This window comes from Malus domestica, chromosome 17 (assembly GCF_042453785.1).
Source record: "Malus domestica chromosome 17, GDT2T_hap1".
Lineage (NCBI taxonomy): Eukaryota > Viridiplantae > Streptophyta > Magnoliopsida > Rosales > Rosaceae > Malus > Malus domestica.
In genome coordinates, this window is record NC_091677.1 from 7,467,295 (window position 1) to 7,495,019 (window position 27,725).

The 27,725-nt window shown below is 40.0% G+C and overlaps 3 protein-coding genes across 3 annotated transcripts; 1 reads left to right on the top strand and 2 right to left on the bottom strand.

Moving 5' to 3' along the window:
- Positions 1 to 1,403: 1,403 nt before the first annotated feature.
- On the bottom strand, positions 1,404 to 6,087 carry LOC103448674 (uncharacterized). The gene is made up of 3 exons (XM_070816303.1): positions 5,947 to 6,087; positions 5,596 to 5,903; positions 1,404 to 3,158 (listed from the first exon to the last, which is right to left on the bottom strand). Exons 1-3 carry the CDS (start codon positions 6,085 to 6,087, stop codon positions 2,084 to 2,086), a joined length of 1,524 nt encoding a protein of 507 aa, XP_070672404.1. The 3' UTR covers positions 1,404 to 2,083.
- Positions 6,088 to 12,616: 6,529 nt separating this feature from the next.
- On the top strand, positions 12,617 to 13,606 carry LOC139193316 (protein VASCULATURE COMPLEXITY AND CONNECTIVITY-like). Its single transcript, XM_070816304.1, has 3 exons — positions 12,617 to 12,718; positions 12,876 to 13,081; positions 13,240 to 13,606. Exons 1-3 carry the CDS (start codon positions 12,617 to 12,619, stop codon positions 13,415 to 13,417), a joined length of 486 nt encoding a protein of 161 aa, XP_070672405.1. The 3' UTR covers positions 13,418 to 13,606.
- A 9,418-nt stretch (positions 13,607 to 23,024) lies between these two features.
- LOC103417108 (probable terpene synthase 9) lies at positions 23,025 to 26,707 on the bottom strand. Its single transcript, XM_029097760.2, has 7 exons — positions 26,314 to 26,707; positions 25,929 to 26,211; positions 25,444 to 25,828; positions 24,336 to 24,554; positions 24,066 to 24,204; positions 23,554 to 23,805; positions 23,025 to 23,388 (listed from the first exon to the last, which is right to left on the bottom strand). Exons 1-7 carry the CDS (start codon positions 26,569 to 26,571, stop codon positions 23,086 to 23,088), a joined length of 1,839 nt encoding a protein of 612 aa, XP_028953593.1. The 5' UTR covers positions 26,572 to 26,707; the 3' UTR covers positions 23,025 to 23,085.
- Between the last annotated feature and the right edge of the window lie 1,018 nt (positions 26,708 to 27,725).

The following is a 27,725-nucleotide window of genomic DNA, read 5'->3' on the forward strand; positions in this document are numbered from 1 at the left end:
TTAGAGCTTAGGGGATGTGATGAGGCTTTGAGAGGGGGTCTCTGAGAGTGAGAGTGAGGCCTCCCCTAATTGTGAGGGTGAGGGGTCCTTTTATAGAATAAGGACTCCTCACTTATTACATATTTGCCCATTCCTTTATCCCATAATTACATTTAAGTCCCCTGAGTATTTGTACGAGATCTAAATACGAGGCCCTAAATATGGTATAAACAGTAGTCCCCCAAGTCTTCAGTCAAGAGAGTCTTTTGGCTGGAGACTTGAAATTCAGTCCATGTGTGGGCCGAAGTAACTAGATGTCGTCTAGAACTAATGCTTGATATGAGGCGGTGCCCAATCTGAAATGATGCTCAACTAGAAGTAGCACATGCTGCGAGGCCGCTTTGCTTGTAGCTTGTGTTGCCTTGGTTGGCTCGGCTTGTGGCGCTTGAAGGTGAGGGAGTCCCTTTTGTAGAATAAGGGCTTGCTCATTAATACATAAATAATGGGCTAGGTTCCCCAAGTATTTTTCATGAGGCCCAATTGAGGCCCAATATATGGTACATAATGTAGTCCCCCAAGTCTTCGGTCAATAGAGTCTGTTGGCTGGAGACTTCAAATTGAATCCATGTATGGGCCGAAGTGGCGGTTGTTCGGGGGCGGTATTTGTATACCCTGCACTGAAGCTTTGTAAGTGAAGCTTTGCAAGTGAAGCTTTGAAGCTAGAGCTCTGTAAATGAAGCATTTAAAGCTAGAGCTTTTGTAAATGAAGCTTTTGAATCTAGAGCTCTGTAAATGAAGTCTTGGAAACTAGAGCTCTGTAAATGAAGTCTTTGAAGCTAGAGCTCTTGTGAATGAAGCTTTTGAAGCTAGAGCTCTGTAAATGAAGTCTTTGAAGCTGATTGACATGAGTGATGCTCATGAATGTTTATGTTGATTGACATGAGTGATGCTCATGGATGTTAACATGAGTGATGCTCATGAATGTTAACATGAGTGATGCTCATGAATGTTTATGTATGATTGATATGAGGGATGCTCATGAATGTTTATATATGAATGACATGAGTAATGCTCATGTATGATTTGGAGTACTAGGCGTACTTTTGATGACCTGGTTGGTGCTATTTCAGGCCTATGAGCCTTTGCCCTCCACAACATGTCAGCCCATTTGTTTTGGGCTTTTTTTTTTTTTTTTTTTTTTTTTTTTTTTTTTTTGACCCTCTGATGGGGTTTATATATATTACCCTCTGATGGGGTCTATACAGATGTCTCCGAAAGATAATAAAAATAAATTACATCATTCATAAATATTGTTGTAGAAGGTGGGTATGGCAGATGGTTGGATAATGGGATAGTATCTGCACAATTGAAAGTTGGGTAGTGGAATGGCAGATGGCTGCAGAAGCTTTTTCTTTTACTTTTTCTTTTCCTTTCTGCATGATCCATGAGTCTCCCGCAATTATCCCTGGTCTTCCGCAATTATATCTGTCCACCCATGTTTTATGGCCTTTGGAGACCATCTGAGTTTAAGTTTTTAATTGCCATTGCTTTCATTGCTTTTCTCTAGAATGACAATTGCTAGGATAGACACCACCCATTTGCCTTTGTTTATCTCTCCACTCCTTCTCTGTCCACCCATGTTGCTTTGTAAGGTATCTTTGCTTGTAAACCCACTTGCTTTTCTTGGACAGCCTGGTCGTGCCCATCCATTCTCGCTCCTCATTTTTCTTTTCTGTAAAGGAAAAGAGACTTTGTGAAACAAAAGCAAAAGAAAAGAGAGAACTTTTCTGGTAACTGCTGTTGCTTTTGGCGCTGCAGCTGATGGCGCGGAGGAAGATGACAGGCTAGGAACAAGAAGAGGGTCGTCCTCTTCTAGGGCACCAAAGGCGGCGCTTGTGGCTTCAGCGACGGCCGGAGAATCGAGCGGTGAGTCATCTTCTTGCTCCTCGAATGCCGCTTCGAATGGGTCCTTGGATTGCTGCTTCATTGTCGATCTCTCTGGAATTTGGGAACTTTCGTCTGACGAGACATTCTTCTCACAGATAGCGAGCCAAGCAAAGGTGGATGGCGCTGTCGCAGCAGCAGTTGGCGTTGTTCTTGTTCTTCAGCTGAGTACTGACATCCCCCAAATATAGATCACCCTTCCTGATTCCGATCGAACTGATTGAAACTCCGGTGGAAGTGTAAGTGGTGACAGTGAACTTATGGTTGCTCTGGTAATCGTTGTAAAGAAGATCTCTGGCTTTCTTGCCGATATCGGGGTAGAGTCAAAGATCGCGATGGACCCATCACCTGATTTTTCGACCTCTAATGACAGCTTCATCTTCCTCGCCATCAAATTCAGAAACTCGGAGAAATCGATTGTGCCATTCTGATCAGCATCAACTTCACTGATAATGTCCTGCAATTCAGCCTCAGTGGGATTCTGTCCCAAAGATCTCATCACAGTCCCCAACTCTTTGGTAGTGACGCAACCATCGCCATCTTTGTCAAAGAGGCAAAAAGCTTCCTTGAACCCGGCGATCTGCTCCTCTGTTAGTTGCTCCGACTTTTGGTCTCTGCTCTGAAGATTTTGGCCAAACGTGGATTGCAACTTGATCTCGTTCTCTCTTCTCATGTGCTGATTGAATGGGTGTGATTGTAACTGACAAATAATGGTAGAGAGAACCCTACAGAAGTTGGTGTGGCGGTTCAGGGCTTCCTCTGTGGAGATGAGCTTATTTGATCGCACCAATTCGTTTTTCACCGCCTTGACGCAGAGTCTGCAAATCCAACGGCCCTGGTAGCAGTCCCGGACGCAGGAGATATATGTTGGGGTGTAATCCTCTGTGAACCCGTAGGAGTGGCATTTTACGCACTGGACTTCGACTGGTGGAGGAGCTGGGGATGGTTTAGATGAGGTTTGGTGGTGGGAGTCTGTGCCTCTCTGTAATTGGGATTTTGGAAGAAACTCTGTTTTCTGTAAATTTTGGGTTTTTGCAGATTCACGGCGGAGGTGAAAAATTGAGAGAGAACCGACATAACTTTTCGTGTCGATTCCCACAGACGGCGCCAAATGTTGATGCACAAAACTGGATGTCTTGGGACAACGTAAATCCGACCGTGAATCTGCAGAAATGTAAATAACACAAGATGTATCGTGGTTCACCCCAAGGTTCGGGCTACGTCCACACTGATTGTATTATATTTCTCTGTGGAAGAGGGAGAGAGAGCTTAGAGCTTAGGGGATGTGATGAGGCTTTGAGAGGGGGTCTCTGAGAGTGAGAGTGAGGCCTCTCCTAATTGTGAGGGTGAGGGGTCCTTTTATAGAATAAGGACTCCTCACTTATTACATATTTGCCCCTTCCTTTATCCCATAATTACATTTAAGTCCCCTGAGTATTTGTACGAGATCTAAATACGAGGCCCTAAATATGGTATAAACAAAGGGCTTGCTCTTAAACACATGAATGATGGGCTAGAGTTGATGCTCTCTAATGATGGTGAGGGAGTCTTTTTGATAGAATAAGGGCTCGCTCTTCAATACATAAGTGATGGGATAGAGTTGAGGCTCGTGGTGAGGTGGTTGCTCAGCAAGTGGCAATGCTCTCTAATGATGGTGAGGGAGTCCCTTTTATAGAATAAGGGCTCACTCCTAAATACATAAGTGATGAGTTAGGAGTGATGCTCGCGGCGAGGCGGTTGCTTAGCAGGCGGCGATGCTCTCTAATGATGGTGAGGGAGTCCCTTTTATAGAATAAAGGCTCGCTCCTCAATACATGAATAATGGGTTAAGTCCCTCAAGTATTTTTCATGAGGCCCAGTTGCGGAAGCCCAATATATGGTACATAGTGTAGTCCCCCAAGTCTTCAGTCAATAGAGCCTGTTAGCTGGAGACTTCAAATTGAATCCATGTATGGGCCGAAATGGTGGTTGTTCGGAGGCGGTATTTGTATACCCTGCACTGAAGCTTTGTAGGTGAAGCTTTGCAAGTGAAGCTTTGAAGCTAGGGCTTTTGTAAATGAAGCTTTTGAAGCTGGAGCTCTGTAAATGAAGCTTTCGAAGCTGATTGACATGAGTGATGCTTATGAATGTTTTATGTTGATTGACATGAGTAATGTTCATGGATGTTGACATGAGTGATGCTCATGGATGTTGACATGAGTGATGCTCATGAATGTTGACATGAATGATGGTCATGAATGTTTATGTATGATTGACATGAGTGATGCTCATGAACATTTATGTATGATTGACATGAGTGATGCTCATGATTGACATGAGTGATGCTCATGAACATTTATGTATGATTGACATGAGTGATGCTCATGTATAATTTTGGAGTACTGGACGTACTTTTGATCACCTAGTTGGTGATAATAACAGCAGGCTGCCGAATAGTTTTTGGAGTACTGAACGTACTTTTGATCACCTGGTTAGTGATAATAGCGATAGACTGCCGAATAATTTTGGAGTACTGGACGTATTTTTGATCACCTGGTTGGTGATAATAGCGGCAAGCTGCCAAATAATTTTTTGTAATACTGGACATACTTTTGATCACCTGCAGGCTTCCAAATAATGTTTTGTATTACTGGACGTACTTTTGATCATCTGGTTGGTGATAATAGAGGGCCTGGCTCTTTTGGGCATATGGGCCTTCGCCCTCCACATAACATTCCAGCCCATTATTTTGGGCTTGCCTTTTATTTTTATTTTTTATGATTACTTTCTGATGGAGTTATACATATGTCTCCGAAAGATAAGAAAAATAAATCACATCATTTAAAAATAAATCCGACCCTCTGCTCAATGGGTCCCACCCATAATTCCCTTTTTTGCATGTTATCACCACCGCAATTATGTCTGCTTCTTTTTATCTTATTTTGCTTTCTGCTTTTGTTTCCCACTCAATTTCCAGACATCCTTTTGCTTTTTCTTTTCTCTTTCCACTGCGCCTCTGTCTCTATCTCTGTCTCTGTATCTGCGCTGCTGTCTATTTGTAAAAAGCATCTTTGGAGGTCATCACTCATGAGCTCCGTAACCACTTCTTTGGAGGTCATCAACCCACCTGTGCTTGCATGCATCTGATCCAAACCCCTTTCGTCCTCAATGGTGAGTAGATTACGAGAAAGAAAGGTAGATTACAAGAAATGGGTTTATCCCCACTGGTAAATTGAATAAAACCGGGAATAAATAAGAAGAGACGGACAAGAAGGGTTAGGAATGCAGCCCAGATACCATATTCACCTTTAATCCATGAGATGACAGCAGCCGGCGCTTGTAGAAGAAATAAGGGAACAAGAAATGATTTCTGAACAGCAGTCCCTTTTGCAAGCAATAGAACCGTAGTAGAAATGATGGAGATAAATTGGAAGGTGTTGATACAGAGAGGTGCAGCGTAAGTGTAACACATCGCACTCGATCCCCTCTTCTTACCCTTCATTACCACGAACTCCTTCTTTATACCAATCGAAACTCTGAAAGGGTTGCGGTGGAGTGAGCTCATACTAAGACAAGAGAGCTTGGCCAGCCTCGGTTGAAAGGCAGAGAATTTAGAGGTGGTAGTGCTGCTACTGCCGACGCTGTAGAGAGAGATAGTCGGTGGTGAAGTGGAGGAGAGTGAGATTAACGGACTTGCAAGAAGGAGAAGCAGCAGCATGCTCAGAGGCCTGAGTGTTTTTCTTCTCCAACTGAGCTGCTAGATTTGGCGACAGAGGAACAGAAGAAACCTCATTCTTGGCTAATGGAGAACTAAAGCCTGCTGCTTTACCCACATCAACCTCAGATCCATTAGTCATGGTAAAAGCCCATTTCTCATAACACCCATCAATGGCATTAGAGAATCCCTTGTTTGCCCCTGACACAGGGTTCTTTGGAAGGTTTGGAGAAAACCCAGTTGGCTTGTTCTTATTCCTCTGGTTCTTCTGAACGATGTCTGGAGTCTAACCACATTGGGCTAATCTCAGAGAACCAGTCGGGAATAACAGTAGAGACATAATCTGACTCTTTGCCACCGTCAGTCTCCATGGACACTGCTGAAGCAGCAGCTCCCGCGTCATTTTCTTTTTCCTCCCTGGCCCTTTTCACGGGTAAATCAGCAGACCTCACCACAGACTCGTTCGCCATAGCCAAACGCACCAAAAGAATGAACTAACGAAACATAAGGAGGCGATATGAATGAGCGAGCCGCCAGCGAGCGAGTTTCCAAACGGTTTAAGGACACTCTGAGACAAAGAGTGTGGTAGAGAGAGAAATCAGAGTTACAGAGAGTAAGGTAGAGAGAGAAAGAACAGAGAAGAGAGGGGGGTTGAAGTTGGAGGTTTAAAGTGTGTACGACAGTTTAGCTGGTGGTTCTTGGAAGAGAAGGAAGCAGGGCGGAGGTATTGATTCTGCTTCTCAAAGAAAATGGTGGGACGTTTTTCGGTGTATTTTGGGTTTTTTTACAGATTTACAGTGGAGGTAAAAAAATGAAAGAAAACCAACATAGCTTTGCATCTCGATTCTCACAAACGGCGCCAAATGTTGATGCACAAACTGGAGGGGTATTGGAACAATGTAAACCAGATCGTGAATCTACAAGAAAGTAAAGAACACATGATGTATCATGGTTCACCTTAATGTTTGGGCTACATCCATACTGATGTTGATATTGTTTCACTCTGAATGATGAATATACAAGAAGGCTAGAGGCAGCGTGCTCTCTTGCCTATTTTCTGTGTGCTCTCTTCCCATAGCCTAAGATTTTGGCCTCTCCCAATGAGGAGAGTAAAGAGTCATTTTATAAAATAAGGGCTCATCTCTTATTACATATTTGCCCATTCATTTATTACATAATTACATTTGAGTCCCCCGAGTATTTATATGAGGTCTAAATACAGAGGCCCTAAGTATGGTACAAACAGTAGTACCCCAAGTTTTCAGTCAAGAGAGTCTTTTGGCTGGAGACTTGAAATTCAGTCCATGTGTGGGTCGAAGTAACTAGATGTCGTTTAGAACTGATACTTGATATGAGGCGGTGCTCAATCTGAAATGATGCTCAACTAGAAGTAGCACATGTTGCGAGGTTGCTCGGTTTGTGGCTTATGTTTCTTTGGTTGGCTCGGCTTATGGCGTTGAAGGTGAGGGAGTCCTTTTTATAGAATAAGGGCTCGCTCCTCAATACATGAATGATAAGCTAGATTTGATGCTCTCTAATAATGGTGAGGGAGTCCTTTTTATAGAATAAGGGTTCGCTCCTCAATACATAAGTGATGGGCTAGAGTTGAGGCTCGCGGTGAGACGGTTTCTCAGCAGGCGGCGATGCTCTCTAATGATGGTGAGGGAGTTCCTTTTATAGAATAAGGGCTCGCTCTACAATACATAAGTGATGGGTTAGGAGTGATGCTCGCGGCGAGGCGGTTGCTCAGCAGGCAGCGATGCTATCTAATGATGGTGAGGGAGTCCCTTTTATAGAATAAGGGCTCGCTCCTTAATACATGAATAATGGGTTAAGTCCCCTGAGTATTTTTCATGAGGCTCAGTTGCGGAAGCGAGACTCAAATGTAATTATGTAATAAATGAAGGGGCAAATATGTAATAAGTGAGGAGCCCTTAGTCTATAAAAGGGACTCCTCACCTTCATAATCCTCAAGCCTCACATCCCTAAACAGAGGCTCTCATATTCAGAGCTTTCATCCTTACAGAAAAGCTCTCTCGAACCCTCTTTTTCTCTGGGGGACTCCCTCTCACGCTTGTAATCTATACATTCATACAGAGAAATACAATCAACATCAGTGTGGACGTAGCCCAAACATTGGGGTGAACCACGATACATCTTGTGTCATTTACTTTCTTGCAGATTCACAGTCGGATTTACGTTGTTCCAAGACCTCCGGTTTTGTGCTTCAACATAAAGAAATACGAATAAATAAGGACCAAGTTACCAGCAATACTAGCTAGGAGAAAGTGCTAATGCGAGATTAAGTGTGAAATACACAACCAGAGCATAAATAGCCTAAATGCAGTCAAGCAGGACAAATACTAATTATACAACACCTAAGGGTTATCCTACATTTATGATGTTCTGTTAGAACCACCGTTGAAATCCTAGTGAGCCACCAAAGCACTTCTACCTAAAACCTGGAGGGGCGCAAAACATAAAGTGTGAGTGGGCAAAAATAAAGCTTTTCAAAATCATTTCATTTCTAAAAAATTCTAACACCTCGCCGTAAAACTTGTATAATTTCCTAGAAAATATAATATATGCTATATCAGAAATCATGCTTAGGATGAAAATTCATAGAAATATACCATGCCAAAGTATCTCAATGAAATGCTATAAGTAATCCAATTAAAATGTATCAATGCCAGACATCATATCAGCCATATCCACCTAACGTGACTTGCATGGCTGAATCTATAACTCATAACCAATCCCAATCGTATCAAATCTTGCACACGAGTCGGAACCATTTAAAGTGGTCTATACGACAAGACTAGGTGTAAAATGAATATGTTCTAGTGCTACGATCACGTGAAGGCTGTGCGAATGATCGGCGGCCATTTACTAGTTGGAACCACCTAAAGTGGTTTGTACGACAAGCCTGTGCACCTAACTTGGATCCAAGGTGAGCATATGGTGTGGGAGGTGAACATCAAGTGAAGGATTGTACCCTAACTCTGGCGGGAGCACTAACACTGGGGTGCAGGTTTATGAGCTCTCAATACATCACATCATATCTCGCATAACTGAAGTAATCTCATATCTTTAATTTATGAACTTACCTGGTACTTACCTGTGCGTCCGCAGCACCAATCATAAATATATGCAACTACTAATGCATAAATAAAATAGGCAGATACTTTGCATGGCATTTCAAAACGTATAATTATTCAAATTCGTTTTCTGGGAAAAATCTCAAGTATATAGGTATATACGGAAAACCAAAAGCCCACTCATTGGTATGTCGAAGGGTCGTAACCCCCGAGCCTCGATTGATGGCGCTCGTCCTCAGGATAGGTCTCACCTATATGCGAAATAACTAAATAAACATTATTTAGAGCACATATACAAAACTAGGAAATAACTTCTCATACATTGCTTAAATGGGGTATTTGAATAAACCACAATGACCTACTCAACCTCAGAAACATCCACATATTTTTAGAAAAAATTTCCGACCACCCACGCGCCCTCACACGCTGGCCAAGGCACGGCCAGACACGCGGCTCACGCGCAGGCACGTGCTTGGCACACCAAATGGATTCCCTAACGGCGTTAGAGAATATTCCGTTAAATATAAGCATATACCATTAGAATTACCTGACGGCGTTAGAATATTCCGTCAACTTTGATGGAATATTCTCCTTATTCTTCCTTAGTTCGTTGGAGTCCAGCGCTGGTGTCGCTGCGATCGCCGGAAACTGGAAAATCTTAAAACTTCAATATCTTCTTCATTTCTCAACCAAAATTCATGAAACTTAAACCAAAATGAAGCTTACAACGAGTAGAACAAAACCTTACCAATTTTAAGCCTTAAAATCCATGGAATCTCGCCGGAGAAACCTCGATAATCTGGCCAAATTTGAAACTCGTTGAACTAAGCTTCTCGACGTCTAAAACACTCCAACTTTCTTCCCCAAGCTTCGTGAAGACGTCCTAAAGCTTCCTAGAACCTTAAAACTCGAAGAAAAGGCCACGATCACGACTGCATGAACAATACTCAAAATCTGAGATTCTTAGTTCTCGGGTTTTTGAGGTTTTCACGTCCAACCACCACCACTATTTGACTCCTAAGCTAGCAAGGAGTCCAAAAACACCAATCACAACCTCGATCCGTGAAGTTTGAAAGGGTTTTGACGGTTGTCCGTATAGGTTGTACGGAAATGGTAAGAAAATCCAAGAGAGGGAGGAGAGAGAGAGGTCAACGAGTAAGGGTGTGTGTGTGAGTGTGTGGTCCAGTTTGTCACCAACCAAAAGTAGGAAAAATTTGGTTCTAGTTGGGTCCAAAAACTTAGGAACCTAACCTATTTGGTCCACATCCAAAACTCAAAACACATGACGCATCTCAACGTCCAAGGGCAAAATAGACATTTCACACTGGCGATAAAATAATTTGGGACGGGTTGTGACAGTATTACATACTCCAAAAATAGAACCTAATGAAAAAACATTAGTACATTACTGCAAAATATTAAATGTTCAAGGATATGCAAAATAAGGGGACTTTTTTCAGACTTGTACATTAATAATCATGAATTTTATTTATTTTGAACTCCCTTAAAAATACTATTCATGAGAGTTTGTATGGTTTTAAAAAATTCAAACGACGATATACCCAGGCTCAAAGCTAGAAGATACGATCACGAGCGTTTGCATATTTTTTCATATTTTTTGCACTTATAAATTAATTATTATAATTTTGTAATGTGTTTGGTATTTTTTAATTACTTGCTACTTTTATTTTTAATGTGTTTTATATATTTTTTTAATCTCACTCTTTCCCTATAGTATACTATAAAAATAAATAAAACTTAATTTTTTTAATTTTATATAGAATAATAATAGAATAATACATATATAATATATAATATATACATATACACTATGGCTACTATATTTTATAGTAAGTTTTTTTAGTAGTTTAGAAACATAAAATCATCAAAATAACTTTTTCTTAACCTGTCGAATCGGGTTACCCGCTTGTCACCTTTGTGTAAACCTGTTAAGGACCTATTATTAACGGGTTCTTCTTGTGTGACCAGATAACGACCCAATTAGTTATCATGTTGACCTGAAACCCGTTATTTTTGTGTCGTGTTAACGGGTAGTGTAAGAAATTGTCAGGTCTATGTCTATTCCTCTTTGTCTCCACCAACTTTTGTGAAAGACTACTAATTCCTTTCAACATAGAAAATTCATTATGTAAACGCATTTCAGAAATATTATTTTTAAGTTCATCTTCAAGAAGTATGAGCTCCATGTTTGGATAAAATTGAGCAAGACGAACTAACTCAACCACATAATTTAAGTTTGATCAGATCCACTGACTCAACCAAAACTATAAGCAGAAAAAAAAAAAAAAAGAACACCTAATTCGGCTCTGTTCAGTGTTTGACTAATGGAACTAAGTTAATGAACTAATGGAAAATTATATCCAATGTCCAATGGAATTTGGAATTAACTAATAGAAAATTATGGATATTCTATAATATTTCATATGCTGCTACTTATATACAATATTCGATGCCCAATATTTCATCTGATGCTGCTTGCAGCCATATGGGTCAGAAAAATTTTCAAATGGATAAATTTAAACCTACTGGGATCAAGGATGCTAATACTTCAATAGTACCTTAATATAAATAATATCATTTGTTAAAAAAAAAAAAAAAAAATTCACGTCCTATGAATATCCACAAAAAATTGGAGAGACCATTGAAGTGTAACGTCCATCAGGTCGGGGTCCAGATGAATATGAAAGTAGGCCCAAGATGACCCAAAGAGTCTCTATCCTGTAGGACATGAATTTGCAGATTTGAGTGGATCGTAAAGACCCATATACACACCTGCAGAGACCAACTTTTCCTGATTCAAATTCAATTGCTTCTTCCTATCCTAAAATGGAATAATCCCCTACCGACCTAAAATGAAAGGGAATACCCCCCCAATTTCAGAAAAGTTAAAGAGTCACTATAGAGTATAGAGTATATGAACATGAATGTCCTAAATTTAGGACTTGTGTCAAAATACTTGGAGTATTTTTACTGCCTTTCTATAGATAATATGAATATGAATGTCCTAATTCGACAGAAAAAAATAAAATTGGTGAATGTCCTAAAATTATTAATGGAAAATAATTTTTGCACTCAGACATCTCATTTCATTTCTAGTTTCTATTCAACTATTGGATGGAATCAATTCAATGAAGATTAATGAAAGAGAAATGATAAAAGCATCAATTTTCCCCGCTCACACACCCTTGTTTAATTTTATATGTTATTTGTGTTTGATTTATTCAATCCACTAAATGGAAATAAAGAGGGGCTTGTGAGAGGCAAAAAGAGTAATGCTAGAAAGACCAAAATTTTGAACTAAATTTGTAAACTAAATGATTTATCATCAATAAGAAATAAGCACGTATATTAATAAACACTTAAGTAAAATACAATCATCAACATTCACATCATTTGGTTTATAAAATTTGGTTTAGAAATTTAGTTTCTCTAGCATTACCCGGCTAAAAATAGTGTGTGAGAATTAGCTCCCTAATGGATACGAAAATGAAAAGAAAAGTGTAGACTAAAAAACAATGTGAAAATCACTACCTGATAATATATTGGATGACCAAGCAATTATTGGTACATAGGAGGGCATATTAATTATTGGTGAATAGCCAAATTTTCAATGGTTCCAAAATCTCCTTTGTTATTAAAACTTAAAAAGTCAAAAAGGTTCCGAAATTACACAGAGATTCACCTTGTGGCATGGACTTGGCTTCTCTGCCCTCCCACTTTCCATACATTTTCATTCTTTTCTATTTTGTGTGGTCACGGTTAAGCTACATCAACATTTTATATTGATTTTTTATGGAGATAATAAGACAAAAAACAATAGTAATATAAAATGTTAACATGACTTAACCGTGACCGCACAAATAGGAGAGGATGAGAGTGTATGGGAAGCGGGAGGGCAGAGAAGCCAGGTCCTTGTGGCATATGTGGGGGTGGTGACAGATGGCGAGGCAGGCTCCTCTATGAGAGATTGTTCAGTATGATTGTCATACGGGATGGTAGTAAAAAACAAGATCTCGGTTGCGCATGAGTGAATGCTTTAACGTCGCTTTTAAAGTTCATTTTGAGCACTATACTCACAATTTTAGGGAATGTTTAATTTCAAATATTTTGTTCATATATAATATTGTTGCTTGCAACAGGTGAAACACTTGAGACTCTGGATTTTTGAGTGCAGAGAACCAAGCCATGAAGCATTCAAGCTAGGGTTAGCTGCAGCTGGACTTTTGGTTCTTGCACATGTTGTTGCCAACTTGCTTGGTGGATGCAATTGCATTTGTTCTCAGGATGAACTCCAAAAGGCTCCTCCTAACAAGCAACTCTCAATGGCATGCCTCGTCTTCACTTGGTACATGTCTATAATCAATGATTAGGTTAATTGCTTAAGAGTTAATTGATAATCATTTCGTCTTCAGTAATTTCAATTTGTGTAGATACCAAAAACTAAAATTAAAATAATTGTTAATTTTTATGTTCTAAATATATATGGGCGTCGTTGATGAGTAGGATAATTTTGGCCGTTGGATTGTCCATGCTGGTGATAGGGACTTGGTCAAACCACAAGTCAAGAGCATCATGTGGCTTCACACACCACCATTTTCTGTCGATTGGAGGCATCTTGTGTTTTGTTCATGGGCTGTTTTGTGTAGCTTATTACATATCTGCCACCGCATCGACTGTCTAATAGTTTAATTAGTTTCATTCAGCCATGATATAAGGATTGTTGCCTTGTTCTTTGCTAAATTAAGGCCAAATTTTTTTCTTGGTCCCTATGATGGTCCGGTATTTTCAATGTGACATTTGTGATGAAAAAGTTATTAATTAAACCTCCGTGGTGAGTCATGTTAGCAATTGAAGTCCAAATCCAAACTTTCGTTAGTGTTTCATTAAATAAACTCATATGACTATCACGTGGATGAGTGAAATTCATCATTTCAATCCAAATTACATCATATTCCATGGACATCTAGCATGACTTAGGTATACCGTATATGTGTGTTTTTTCTGAGCGAGTTATGACATACACTTGTTTCTCTTGTGAGTTGGTATCTGATTCCAGTATACAAAGCAAATTGAAACAAAGAGGGATATAATTTACATTAACCATTCACGAAATAAAAAATTACTTCATCATTTCTTATACCATAATGTATTTTGCACACTAATGACAAAAACATATATCCAACCCAAAAAATAAAAAATAAAAAATAACAACAAAGACAAAAGTATTTCTTTCACAATATAGTGTGGTTCATCATAACAAAAAGTCATTAAAAATGTTTTCCAAAACATAAACAAATAATCTAGTTTTTCACAAAACAAAATCAATTCCCTTCACTTCATCATTATTATTATCATTTTTTTTGCAAGGTATTGTGCTTTTTCATCTGTTGATTGTGCATGTTGTGCATTAGGGCCATTCCAGAAGGTCTCCAAGTATTTTTAGCATTTGATGATATTGCAGAGGTCATTCCAGGAGGTCTCCAAGGTGCATTGAAAGGTTGTGTACTGCAAGACTATGGCCTGCATCAAACCACACTACCAATTAAAGACAAAATTGAAAGGCATATATGCAGATTGGTACAAATTGATAGAAGAATTAAAATTCAAATAAGACTAAGTCTCTAACTCATGATTAAAGACGTGTTGGCAATGAAAAAAAAAATAGTTTATTAAAAGTATTAGGATTTCCAAACGAAATCATACCTAAGAAATCAGGCGCGACTTCACATTCACCTCTTCTCTTAACCATTGACATGGTTTTATAGGTGTCACATAAGTTTATTTAACGAAAGACTAACAGAAGTTTGGATTGGACCTCAATTGCTAACAAGGCTTATGTAGACATCGAAATTTCGGTAAATAAATGTTGACCGATAAATTAAAGTTTCAACGCTCATGTATTACATAAATTTTACACGTAGCGTGTGTCTAAACAAAAAATCAAAATAAGTTGGAAAAGTCATCAAACAGGACACGTGTCAACACCTGGCAGAAACGACTTATTTCATCTGGAATATTATATTCAAAATTAGGCCTTGGAAATTTCTATAAATAGAAGGCTAATTCATTCATTCAAGGGAACCAAAATCATTATGCAAACTTCTTGAAGCTCTGAAGCTCTGAAACTCCGAAGCCCTCAAGCATCCAGGTTCCCGAAGAATCAAGAAAGCTCTCTTCGTTCTTCGTTCATCGTTCTTCCAAGATCAAGCCCCAACGGCCCTTTGGATCAACAATTATCCACCAATTCAAGATCAAGCCCCGACGGCCCTTTAGATGAATCGTACCGACATTCCAAGATACTGTAAATTCCACCGCTTCATCAGTCATCCGACAAAAAAGTGCTTCGTGCTGAAAGATCTCATCATGAAGCTGGCTCAGAAAGGAATCATCGAGCTAGATCTTGACGATGTGGTGAAGTCAAACTATACCACCATCACTTTTGGCTCTTCCGACTCAAAGTTTTCACTTCAACCGTTGGGGGCATCCTCCAAGACAAGCAAAGTTGAGGGATGGACTCAAGTCACTCCTAAGAAATTGCACAAGAAGCATACGTCTCATCCACAAGTCCGCCAATCGGAAAGGGGGCAAAGCAGCTCTTGTCAACCTTCAAAGCAACTTGAACGTGTTGAAGATGATGAAATTTCGACACATAGATCGTCCATCCCCATCACGATGCGTGATTTCTTTCCTGAAGACTTCTTCAATCACTCGGTCAAGACTCCTTGCTATGAAAATTGCAAGGAAAACCTCTCCAGGATTGTTTGACAGACACAAAGCTCCTTGTCTGCAAGAGCCTAAACTGCAAGACACAAAGCTCTTTGTCTGCAAGAGCCTAAACTGCAAGACACAAGGCTCCTCGCCTGCACGAGCCTAAACTGCATGGCACTAAGCTCCTGGTCTGCACGAGCATAAAAGGCGACAACAAATGCTCCTTGCCTGCACGAGCCTAAACTGCAAACGGCACAAAAAGAAAATACCAAAAAATATGTATGTATTTGAACTACGTTACGACTTGATCTCTTCTTTGGAGGGGTACGTAGGTAGCTCGAATGTTCAATTTTTCGAGTTTAGTCACATCAAAATAAAAAAGAATAAATGTTTTATTAAAGAAGGTCAATTTTATTACAAATTTATTTTGTTAAGAAAATTTGCAATTTTCTTTGTACAAAATTAAATTACAGTTTCTTCGAAAAAAAAATTGAATACATATGTTATTATGTATTTAGAAAAAAAAAGAAAGAAAAAAAAAAGAAAAAAAAAAGAGATACAATTTCTTAAAAAAAAAAAAGAAAAAAAAAGAATACATATGTTATTATGTATTAAAAAAAAAAAAAGGGGAAACATATATATATATATATATGTCTCGGCCCAACACCAAGCTCCAGCAGCAACAAAAGGCATCAGTCCATGCCCAGCTCTCTCAGACCCAATTCGGGATTCAGGTTATCGGTTTTCCCAAACCGCGCCGCAGTCCTCCCTCCTCCTTCACGAGGACGCCTTTATCGCCATACCCAAACACCCGCCTTTCTTCACCATGATGCAGTAACCATCAGGAGGATTGGTACCACAACAAATTCCGTCAGATCCACAGCAGCAGTACCAGCAGCCGCCGCCGCAGCAGTGGATGATGAGCTCGCCGAGAAGCAGCGACAGCAGATTCAGCAGAAGTGCAAGAGACCCAGTCTGCGCTTGAGACGCTGATGAATGGCGACTGGGTGATGACTGGAGAACCGGAGCAGAGGCCTACCTCGTCAATTCAGAAGGCATGTTGCCACTTCCCATTACAGCTGACATGTCAACTCGATCGGCGAATGGGTGACCAAATGCTAACTAATCCTTTGCCGACCTCTCAGCTAACTCTTATCTCTCGCACTCTCTCGGATCTCCCTCTCTCACCGATCGAACCCACACCCACATAACGCGGTACCAGAGCCACCTCGATGACGGCGCAACAACACTACCGCCCTCGTGAATCTCTCATCCCTCTCCCTCCGTCTCTGTGGAACTTCGGGGCACCCAAAGGGCACCCAGAGGGCACCCAAATCCAGGTCCGGCGAGCTCACGGACCTCAAGCTAGAATCCAGATGGTACAACAATTACATGAGAGTTCCTGGATACAATGCAGGAGATGATCAGGAAGAACGAAAGGAGCAGTTCGAAGCCCTCCTAGATCGTCTTCTCTTCATCACCACTCAGCTCTCCCTTTCTTTCTGCCCAGCGAAGAGACTCCGACTCAAGCTTCGACTCCGACTCAACCAGTCCCTCATTCGGCAACCTCCAATCACTTCGTGGGGTTTCGAAGGAAATGAAAATGGTAGCAGCTCACACGGGATGCTTCCAGATCTCGGTCAAAACTCGCAGCCGCTTAGCAGTCAGTACTCTGGTGTGCTGGAGCTGTCTCAACAGGGTAAGAGGCAGCAACACATGGAACTCGGACACACCAGGGGCTATGACTCCACCACAGCAGCTGCGCGATCACCAGCTTCTCGGCGCGTCTCCCCCCAAACCCACCACTTCAACCCGTTCATCTCGCCTGATTCGAGTCGGGTCGAGTACCACAAAGTGCAGAAGCAACGGAAACAAACAAGAAAGGTCCAAGCTTTTTCTTCAAAACATCATCAGCTTTTCCCCCACTGTCTCCTCGCTCTCTTCCTCCAGCTCTACATCCTCCTCCAATCTGCCGACGACCTCAAGCTCGTCTACTTCAAGGCCGGGACTTCCTGCAAGAACTCGTCGCACGCTCTGAACAAGAAGGCAATGGAGAAGTCCAGCTTCAGAGACAACTCCAACTCCAAGATCTTTTCCTTCAGTATGCCTTCAAAGGGTTGAGCTGCTACACATCTGCTGTCATCAACAATCCGCACCATCCTTAGCATTGGTGCCACCAGCAGCTCTTCTCCGCCGTGACTCTCTTCCACCTCTCACTTCCTCTCCTGCCCTCCATGAAAGCTTTCCGTGCCCTCCACTTCTGCTGGTAAAATGCGGCGGCAACTGCGACACATGCATGGTGTGCGTGAAACGGTTGACGGCGAATATGAACGAAGCAAGGGGGTTGCGGGACTGCAGCTACTTCATCTTTTCCTCTACAAGGCACAGCAACATGTCGGCTCGTCCTTAGGCAACAGTGCATCCTCATCTTCGCAGGAAAACAGCAACGGCAGTGCATTCTGGCCACCATGATCACAAGCGACGAAGAACTTCAATGATCGCCGTCAAACGACTAGCCGATCATGAAGCTCGACGCCTTACATTCTGCGCTCTCGGCATCGACTCCTTTCACTGCAGCTCCTGGCCTCCCTCGAGCTCGTCATTATGACCACCATGATAACAAAGAACTTCAAAGATCGCCGTCAAACGACTAGCCGGTCGTGAAGCTCGAAGCACCATCTTTTCGGCCTCCTTGCTCCTTTCCTGCAAATTCCTCTACCCATCACCCAAATTTATACAGAAAAAAAAAAAGAGGAGGTGGTGGTGCATCTGGCACCACGTGAAAAAAGGGGAATGGTGGATCAAGCACCATGTGAAAGCAGACGAAAAAAATAAAATAAAATAAAATAAAATAATAAAAAAAAATAAAAAAAGAGAAGGTGGATTCTTGGTGGCTAGCACCATGCAAAAAGCAAAGGGAAAATGGGTTTTGGGATGGTGGATCACTCCACGTGAAAATATATATATATATGTATGTATATATATATGTATGTGTATATATATATAGATATGTGTGTGTGTATAATATATATATATATATATATATATATATATATATATATATATATATATATATATACAGCAAAAAAAAAAGCATTAAGAGAAATAAAAGTCCATTTTATTTTTGGAAATTTTACATAAATTTGCATTATACATACCTAAAAAAAAAAATCAATCAAATCAAATTTACAAGAGGGAATCTTCAAGGACGATCAGGTGGCGCCTCAACACTCGGCAAAGCTCTAGGAAGAAGAGGCGCCGGAGGTTGACTGTTTGAAGCTTCATCACTCGGCGGAACCCCAGGAGGAGGAGGCACCGAAGGTTGATCATTTGGAGCTTCATTATGCGGTACAGCCCTAGAAGACGAAGGCAAATGCTGCTGGAACAAACCCACAAACCTCTGATGATCAAGTAAAATCTAACCATCAGATTCCTGCATCTGGTCAATCTTCCTCTTCATGTTTGTTGCATAGCTATGTGCGAGTTTATGCAATTGTTTATTCTCCTGCTTGAGCCCTCTAATCTCCTGTTTGAGACTCGTCACTTCAGTCGCCAATGATTCAACTTGATGGGTTCGAGCAAATTGGCGTTGAGCCATATTAGACACAAAACCTGCACACTGCACACTGAGAGCCAGAGAATCCTTAACAGCTAACTCATCAGACCGTTTGGAAAGTAGTCTGTTATCTCTGGGAGTGACAAGGTTTCGGGCCACCACTGCAGCGGTCATATCATTCTTCACCACCGAATCCCCAACGGTAAGAGGACCAGTAGGGGATATGAAGGATGGGCGCCATATGTTGTCTGGAGAAGGCGGGACTGCCTCTTCACCAAGATTCAAGTCAAAACGACTGTCGGAGGGTCCAGACATTTTCAAAGTGTTGAAGAAAGAAAAGATCGGACAAATCAAGATCTTAGAAGTGCAAGAAGGGAGTTTTCACAAGCGAAAATTCAAGTGTGCTTTGAAACAAACAGCGTGCCTCTATAAAAAATCAGCACTCGACGAGATTTCAGAGATCGAAGAGGCGAGCTCAGAATTCGAAGAGGCCAATTCAAAAAATCGAAGAGGTGCTAGCTTTCTCAAAAGCTGGGCTTGCTCGGAAACCACGGGCGATCTTCCTTTCCAGACTTGTCAGCACCCATCACACGCAAAATCAGCTTTGCGGAAATCATGGGTAATTTGTCGAAGCGCTGATCCCAGATATCGAAGAGGCGCCAGTCTTTTTCAGCCGCGTCAACACCTGTCATATGCATACTCAACTTTGCTCAAATCACGGGCAATTTGTCGAAGATTTTCGGTGAAGGAGAAAGCACGTGAAGTTTACTATTCAATCACGCGTTAGTTGCCGACACGAGTGAAAGAATAGTACCTCTACAGGTATTAAGGAACTTCCTATAACTGTCCACCTTCACCCTCCATAGTAAGGCAGACATACAGAGCCTTTCTTCATCTCCAAAAATGCTTTCCCAACGAAGCCTCTCGAGTCATTCAATGTTCCTTATTCCTTGGGGTACCTCTGCAAACAAATGACACCAAAACAGAAGTATCTCATATCACCAGGGGAGAAAGCAAGGGTATCTCATATCAGGCGTTCTCCCTGTCATTTCCTTTGTCTTTGTTCTTACCTACAAAGACAAGGATAAAGAAAACAATATGCCGGAACCTCTACTCAAACTCAGGTAAGGAACCGACTGCTTGGAACCCTTCCCTGATTGCCTACCTAGCACTGCTCTCGAGTACTCGTCTCCCACTGCTGCTGTACTTCCAAAGAAGCTACCACATCTGCCTGTAGAACAGATAAGGCAAGTGAAAATGATACCTTGCAGCATGTGGAGACAACGTGCAGAAGGAACAAGCAGAGAAGAATGCGGCCTGCACAGTCAACTCAGCAGAAGGAGTCCGAGCTGAGGAACTCGAGAAGATGCCACATCTGCCTGGAAAACAAATAAGGAAATGCGGCATGCGCAGTCAACTCAGCAGAAAGAGTCTGAGATGAAGAACTCGAGAAGATGCCACATCTGCCTGAGGAACAGATAAAGGAAATGAAAATGATACCTTGAAGCATGTGGAGACAAGTGCAACAAAGCACGTGCTGAGTCATCCGCTACTTTTTCAAAATCAAAAGTATCTCATATCATCAGGGTTGCAATCACTTTGGACGGTGAACTCGTTTTGACCCTCAAATTCTTGGGTCGACTTACTAGGCGTTGTGGGCTGCACGTGCCGATTCACCACCCTTGAATCAAATCCTTAAAGATCAAGTCACCAACTGGAAGAATAACCCATCAATCTTGAAGATCATACCATTGACCAAACTGCTCAGGTGTAAATTAGAAAGATTGAACAAAGCAACAAGTCGTCACCTTCACCTCGTGCCTGCTTGCTATGTGTTCGAGTCAACCTTCAAGAATCAAGCCTTAACGGCCCTTGAAGAAGCTTCCAGTCAAATTCAAGATCAAGCCTCGACAGCCTTTGAGGAAATCACAAGTCCGATTCAAGATCAAGTGTCTACCACTCTTGAATCAAATCCAATTCAAGATCAAAGCTGTGGAAAGTCAACAAAGCGCAAAAACAAATACGTGCCGATTCATCCACTACCAAAGCCAAATATCATCTACCACATGAAGTTCCTTGTGGTCCAATTTCAACCTTCAAGATCAAGCCTCAACGGCCCTTGAAGAACTTCCACCAATTCAAGATCAAGCCTCGACGGCCTTTGAAGAAATTTCAAACAAAAGTTCAAGAACAAGCCTCAACGGCCCTTGAAGAAATCTCCAGCCCAATTCAAGATCAAGCCTCGGTGGCCCTTGGATCGACATCTATAGTAAGGGACTTCAAAACGCATCTCCTACACGTGACAAGCACATGTATACAACGCGTCTTGAAGTGGGGGCATTTGTAGACATCAAAATTTCGGTAAATAAATGTTAACCGATAAATTAAAGTTTCAACGCTCATGTATTACATAAATTTTACACGTAGCGTGTGTCTAAACAAAAAATCATAATAAGTTGGAAAAGTCATCAAACATGACCCGTGTCAACACTTGGCAGAAACAACTTATTTCATCTGGAATATTATATTCAAAATTAGGCCTTGGAAATTTCTATAAATAGAAGGCTAATTCATTCATTCAAGGGAACCAAAATCATTATGCAAAATTCTTGAAGCTCTGAAGCTCTGAAACTCCGAAGCCCTCAAGCATTCAGGTTCCTGAAGAATCAAGAAAGCTCTCTTTGTTCTTCGTTCATCGTTCTTCCAAGATCAAGCCCCAACGGCCCTTTGGATCAACAATTATCCACCAATTCAAGATCAAGCCCCGACGACCCTTGAAGAAAGTGTTCATTCGTTCATCATCCGCTCTTCTAAGATCAAGCCCCAACGGCCCCCCTTTGGATCAACAATCATCCACCAATTCAAGATCAAGCCCCGACGGCCCTTGAAGAAAGTGTTCTTCGTTCTTCGTTCATCGTTCATCCTAAGATCAAGCCCCAACGGCCCTTTGAATCAACAATTATCTACCAATTCAAGATCAAGCCCCGACGGCCCTTGAAGAAAGTGTTCATTCGTTCATCATCCGCTCATCCTAAGATCAAGCCCTAACGGCCCTTTGGATCAGCAAACGTCGACAAAGCCATACATCCAAACTGTTCTTCAAGATCAAGCCCAAAAGCCCCTTGAAGATCCGTTCATCACTGTTCTTCAAGATCAAGCCCAAAAGCCCCTTGAAGATCCGTTCATCACCGTTATTCAAGATCAAGCCTTAACGGCCCTTGAAGAAACACTCATCCTCAAGATCAAGCCCCAACGGCTCCTTGAAGATCCGCTCAAATCTACCTTCAAAGATCAAGCCCACCGCCCCTTGAAGAAACTTCCAACAGTTCATCCAAGATCAAGCCTCGACGGCCCTTGGATCAACGAAACATCCACAAATCAACGCCTTACGGAGATCGAATCAGAGGATCAAAATTGAGAGAGATTGTAACCCAAAATCATCAAAATACAAATATTTGTTTGTGCACGTTGTTCTTGTCTCTTTAGTTTCAGGAATTTTCCGTGTTCACAGCTCACTACTATGGTTTAATTAACAACTTTTTCACCACGCGTGTCACATTGAAAGTATTGTGTCACCACAGGGATCACAAAAAAAATTTGGCCCTAAATTAATTTACTAATCCATCCCTTTTATGCTACGTCATATCTCCTGACTCGGAAACCCTTTACTACTCTTTCGATACGAGACAATAGTAGTGCTAATCTTTCTTTTACTCCTTTGATTAATTTAATACAATGTGCTAATCTTTCTTTTTTATTGATTAATTTAATACAAGGAATGAATCGTTTAATAATGGCTTTGTGTCTTATGTTGACATGGTCTTTGGATTGAAGACCTTTTAATTTTGTTCCAAAATTTTCTCTTTGATGTTCATATCAGTTCTTGTAATAAAACGATTATCGTTTTGCTTTTAAAAAAATTATAGTGGAGATTGCATGTCTGATATCACTACACAGAATGGTAGTGAGAACTTAGAACCATAAGATTAGCTCAACTAGAACCATAAGATTAGCTCAACATCAATACACAAAACACGTGAACTTACCAAATAATTATTTACATTGCATCATTTAATCTTTGTCACTTAATTGTGAGTGTTGATAGGGATAGGATTAGAAATTAAAGAGATTAAACGATCTTTGGTGACCCCAATTGAAGTTCCAATACCGTCTCCATGTTGGAAAATAGAGTGAGCAGTCCGAGCCATATTCAGTGACAGTTTTACAATTGATTTTGGTATGGCAGTTTTTGAACTCTCCTCATTAATCTTCGTCCACGAATAGCAGATCAATTCGTTTATGTAGTCCTGCGCTTCTTCTTCAGATACGCCTCTTTCTTTCATGCAGCACTCAACAGATTTTGCCACATCACCTCTCTCACCCTCAGCCTTAGTTAATTCCAAAAAAAAAAAAAAAAATTAGAATCTAATTATCATATTTTCCGTTTGATAACCATTTTAATTTTAATTTTTATTAAAAAAAATAGAACTAATTACGAAATAATTATCAAACAACTCATGTACATATAGCTGATATAACACGTATATATTTACCTTGGAAGTGGCCAAATCATCACTAAGCCGAGTCATTAGAGATGACCAATATATTATTTGAGAGCCATGCTTAAAGGAGTCAAGTGAGCTTTTTGTTATGTTGCGTCCTTGCAACAACAAATAAGCATGGAGAATTGCCTCAGGACCACCCACTGAAGTCCATGCATTCTTTAAGTACTCTTCTAGGGTTGGTGTGTATCCACAGTAAAACCATCGTGCCTCTACCAGATATGAATTACAAAGATTTACCCACTGCAAGCGCAAGCGCACACACAAAATAGTAAATAAATCGTAAATTAAGAAAATAGGAAAAATAGAATAACAGAGCCAATATCTTTATAATTTGCATGCTGCTAATTTATTATTGCCAAACGTACCCTGGTTATCCTACACGCTCTAGTCAAGTGTTTTTGTTTAGTTAGCAACAATGACCTACAAGTCTAATACGACCTCCAGTACAAAAAGGATGTTCTTAACCAATTAACTCAGCTACAATTTCTGTTGCTAGTTACCTCTTTCTTAATATAGGGGAGGACGCTTAAACCGTTGTTTTTAAATACGTTATCATTTACTTCATTCCCAAAGTTGAGCAAGGCTGTATAAATTGGCTTCATGTACTCGGGAAGCTCCTCCGTGTCCTCCATATTCCACCTGTATTAAACAAGAAAAAATAAATCAGAGGAACAAAAAACCAAATCACACATTATACATATATAATTGCATCCATTAAATACTTTTTTTACCAAGATAAATTACATCTTGGTGCTTAATTAATGACTTACCTATGTACTGCATCTGTAAACAGCTCAAGTTCATCCAAAAATCCATAAACATCGTACATGTCATCAATTACTGTTAATATGCAAACGAATTTGGTGAGGCCAATCCTGCAATTCGAGAATTGGGGCTCATAATTGATTCCCATTGCCCACAAATAGTTCTCCATCAATCTGTCTCTCGAAAAATTTGCCTTATGTTCAAAATCCAAATCCGTCCACCACCTGCATTTGTTGGATATAAAGTCTTAATTAGTTTAATTTAACTAAACACCTGCATCAATGTAAAAACTGAGCATTGTAACGTAAGATTGTAATTAAGCAGAACATTGAAAAAAAAATGGCGGGGGCGAACCTACGTTAAGTGTGCTATATATGTGGTTGTTATTTTACTAACGTGTGTGGATATTAGGTCGCGGTATATTTATGCACTATTTATGCAGTCGTTATCTTGCCAACATGTTTGGATGAGGTTGCATTATATATATATATATATATATATATATATATATATATATATATATATATATATATATATATATATATATATATATTATGAGTGTTGCTATCCCATGTTTTATTTCTCCACCCACTCCAAATTAAATATTTTGTTGCCTTCTGCAGATCCGGAAAGAGGCGACCAGCGCCACTCCTCCATATACGCAACCCGACTGGAACGTGTCGCCTGTTCCATACACCGTGCACGCGACATCTTCTCTCGTCCAAATCCAACACACTACAACCTTCTCCAGCTGGGATACAAAATGAGATCTCAAGTTTTCCATTGGTATCACCAAAAAATTTCCATTGATAAGGAGTACTAGGCCCAATTCATGATTTTTCCACAAATCATGAGCAGATGAAACAAACAAAAAAATAAATAATTGTTATTTTATCTTTTATTTATTGTTAGGAATTTAAAATATTAAGGTTATTTTAGGAATGAAGGTGGGTGTAGAGATAGTATCGCATTGATTTTGCTTTTAATAGTGGGTGACAAAATAAGTGGGGTGGGAAGATAAGAAAAGGAAGTAGGGCAAACCCTATCCTCCACCATGTGTGAAAATAAAATCAAATTGCGAAAAAAATAGAAAACAAAGTTCACATTTCTTGCCTTGATAGCTCCTTTATCTCCCTCTGATATACTGATTGGACAAGATTATAATCCAATTTGGCTAATTCAAGCAAATCGATGTTCCTAGAATCGTCCTTTTGGTATAAATCAATATAACTTCGAGCTTCTATCCTCGGCATCCTCCAATGTAAGGGGGTTTCCATTGATTGCTGAACTAGTTGCTTCAATAAACCATCTTCACCCTCCAATGTTCCCAATAATTGTCTCAACCTTTTGGCACTAAAACTCTTGGCTTCCTCCAAAACATGCTCTTCCCCAAGCATACCAAGGTGTGAGGCTTCATACAAGCTCAAAAGTCCTTCAATGTCCTTGCTTAAGCTATCCTCAAATCTTCCGTTTCCGGCTTTAAACTTGTTAAACACATCTGCTCAATTATTTTGTCACCATAACTCACAATTAATTAAGTGCCGCTTTGAAAACAATTAAAACTAAATGTGAGCAACAAAATAATTTATGTGCTTTACCTGGGCTAATAGGGATACCATGTTCTCGTAATATCCGAAACTGCAAGGCAACGGTGTGAAGATCACTTGATGTACTGGCAGTACTGGAAGAACCAAGGCTAGTTAAAACTGCTTCGATTTCTTTTTCGAAATGATAGGCCACTCCCAATCGCTGCATTGAGTCGATAAGCTTTAACATCGATAAAGTGCTAGTAGTGCCTTGAGTACTACTAGTTGATGCTGCCAGCAACGTTTCAGTAACGTTCTGCTTTAGACGATCCAATCGCGTCCCATGCAATTCATACTGCGCAAGGATGAAAACAAATAAGCCAACAAAAAAAATGATCAAGATGTGTTCATGTATGAATGAGTCATGACAACTTGCAAACGATCGAAGTATACGTACCGTGTAATGAGTGGTGAATGTGTCGATGAGTTTGGAATCCCAAATGGTCGGATGGTATTGAGCGAATCGCCGTTGCACTGCCGGAGGATTACTGATAACCTTCGATGACGGTGATGAGTTTATTGATACATAAAGGAAGGAGGGTTGTTTTCCTACTGTTCTTTGAAGCAGAACTTTTGGAAGATGGATTAATCTTTGATACCTAGTACTAGTTGAGACCAAAGAGGGAGAGAGCGAGGAGAATGTTGTAAGTGCCATATTTGTTATAACTTAAGATTGATTGTTCATACCCACAGGTGCTCAATGCTCGTATATATAAGCAAGCGTTTTTTTTTTTTTTTTTTTTTTTTTTTGTTTTTGTTTTGTTTTTGTTTTTGTTTTTTTGTTTTTGTTTGCGAGTTCCGTTCTTGGGGAAAGAAGAAGATGAATCCCTTTTCCCCCCTTTTTTTAAGTTTTTAATTATATAAAAAAAAAATTGTGTTTTATAATTTAAATATTTTTAATTCATTATGACAATATTTATTAGACTTGTGGAAACTAGTTATGTGACACATTAACATATAACAGAATTTTTGACCACATTGATTTGCGACCCTCATTAACTTTTAACTACTACATTAATCGATTTTCAATTTCAGAGACCATATTGATGGTGCGGGTCAGTTTCAAGGATAACTTGCGATAAAAAAAAACCTTATTTCAAATTTGATTTGTCGTTTGTCATTTTAAACAATTAAAAGAAAATAAATAAAGGTGACTGCAAGTCATCTTGCATATTTCAACTTGATGATTTTTAATTTAAACATTTTGATTCGAAATATAAGATGCTTTGTCCTTGTTTAGAAATTTGATTTGTCGTTTGTCATTTTAAACGATTAAAAGAAAGTAAATAAAGGTGACTCCAACTTGGGTTATTTTAAATTTGATTTGATTTATCGACCATTAAATTTTCTTTTAAAGAAAAATTGTCTTATAAAATTTTCTCGTGAAACACATTTTGGTATATTAATGTTGGATAATTTTATTCGAACCTAATCTAACCTAATTATTTATTCTACACCCAATAGTATTTTTTGTGTATTTTATATTTACAAATTTGTCTAAAAAAAATGGCTGTAGAGAGAAAATTGTTAAATTACCGACCACCGAACCCAAACCCAATCAGAAAAATGAATTATTACAGTTTCGGCGTTCTTCTTCCCTTATTCTCCTGCGTCAAACTCACCTCCTCCCAATCTGACCTTTTGATGAATGTGCAAAATGCTACAAACAAATTCTTACACGAACATGTCATGGGATTCCTTCATAGGCAAGGTATCCAATTACTGTTGTGCTGGGATAGCACCAAACTCGTTGGAACCAACTCAAGCTAAACCACAGGAAATTTATCAAATGAAAATGCAAGAACAAAA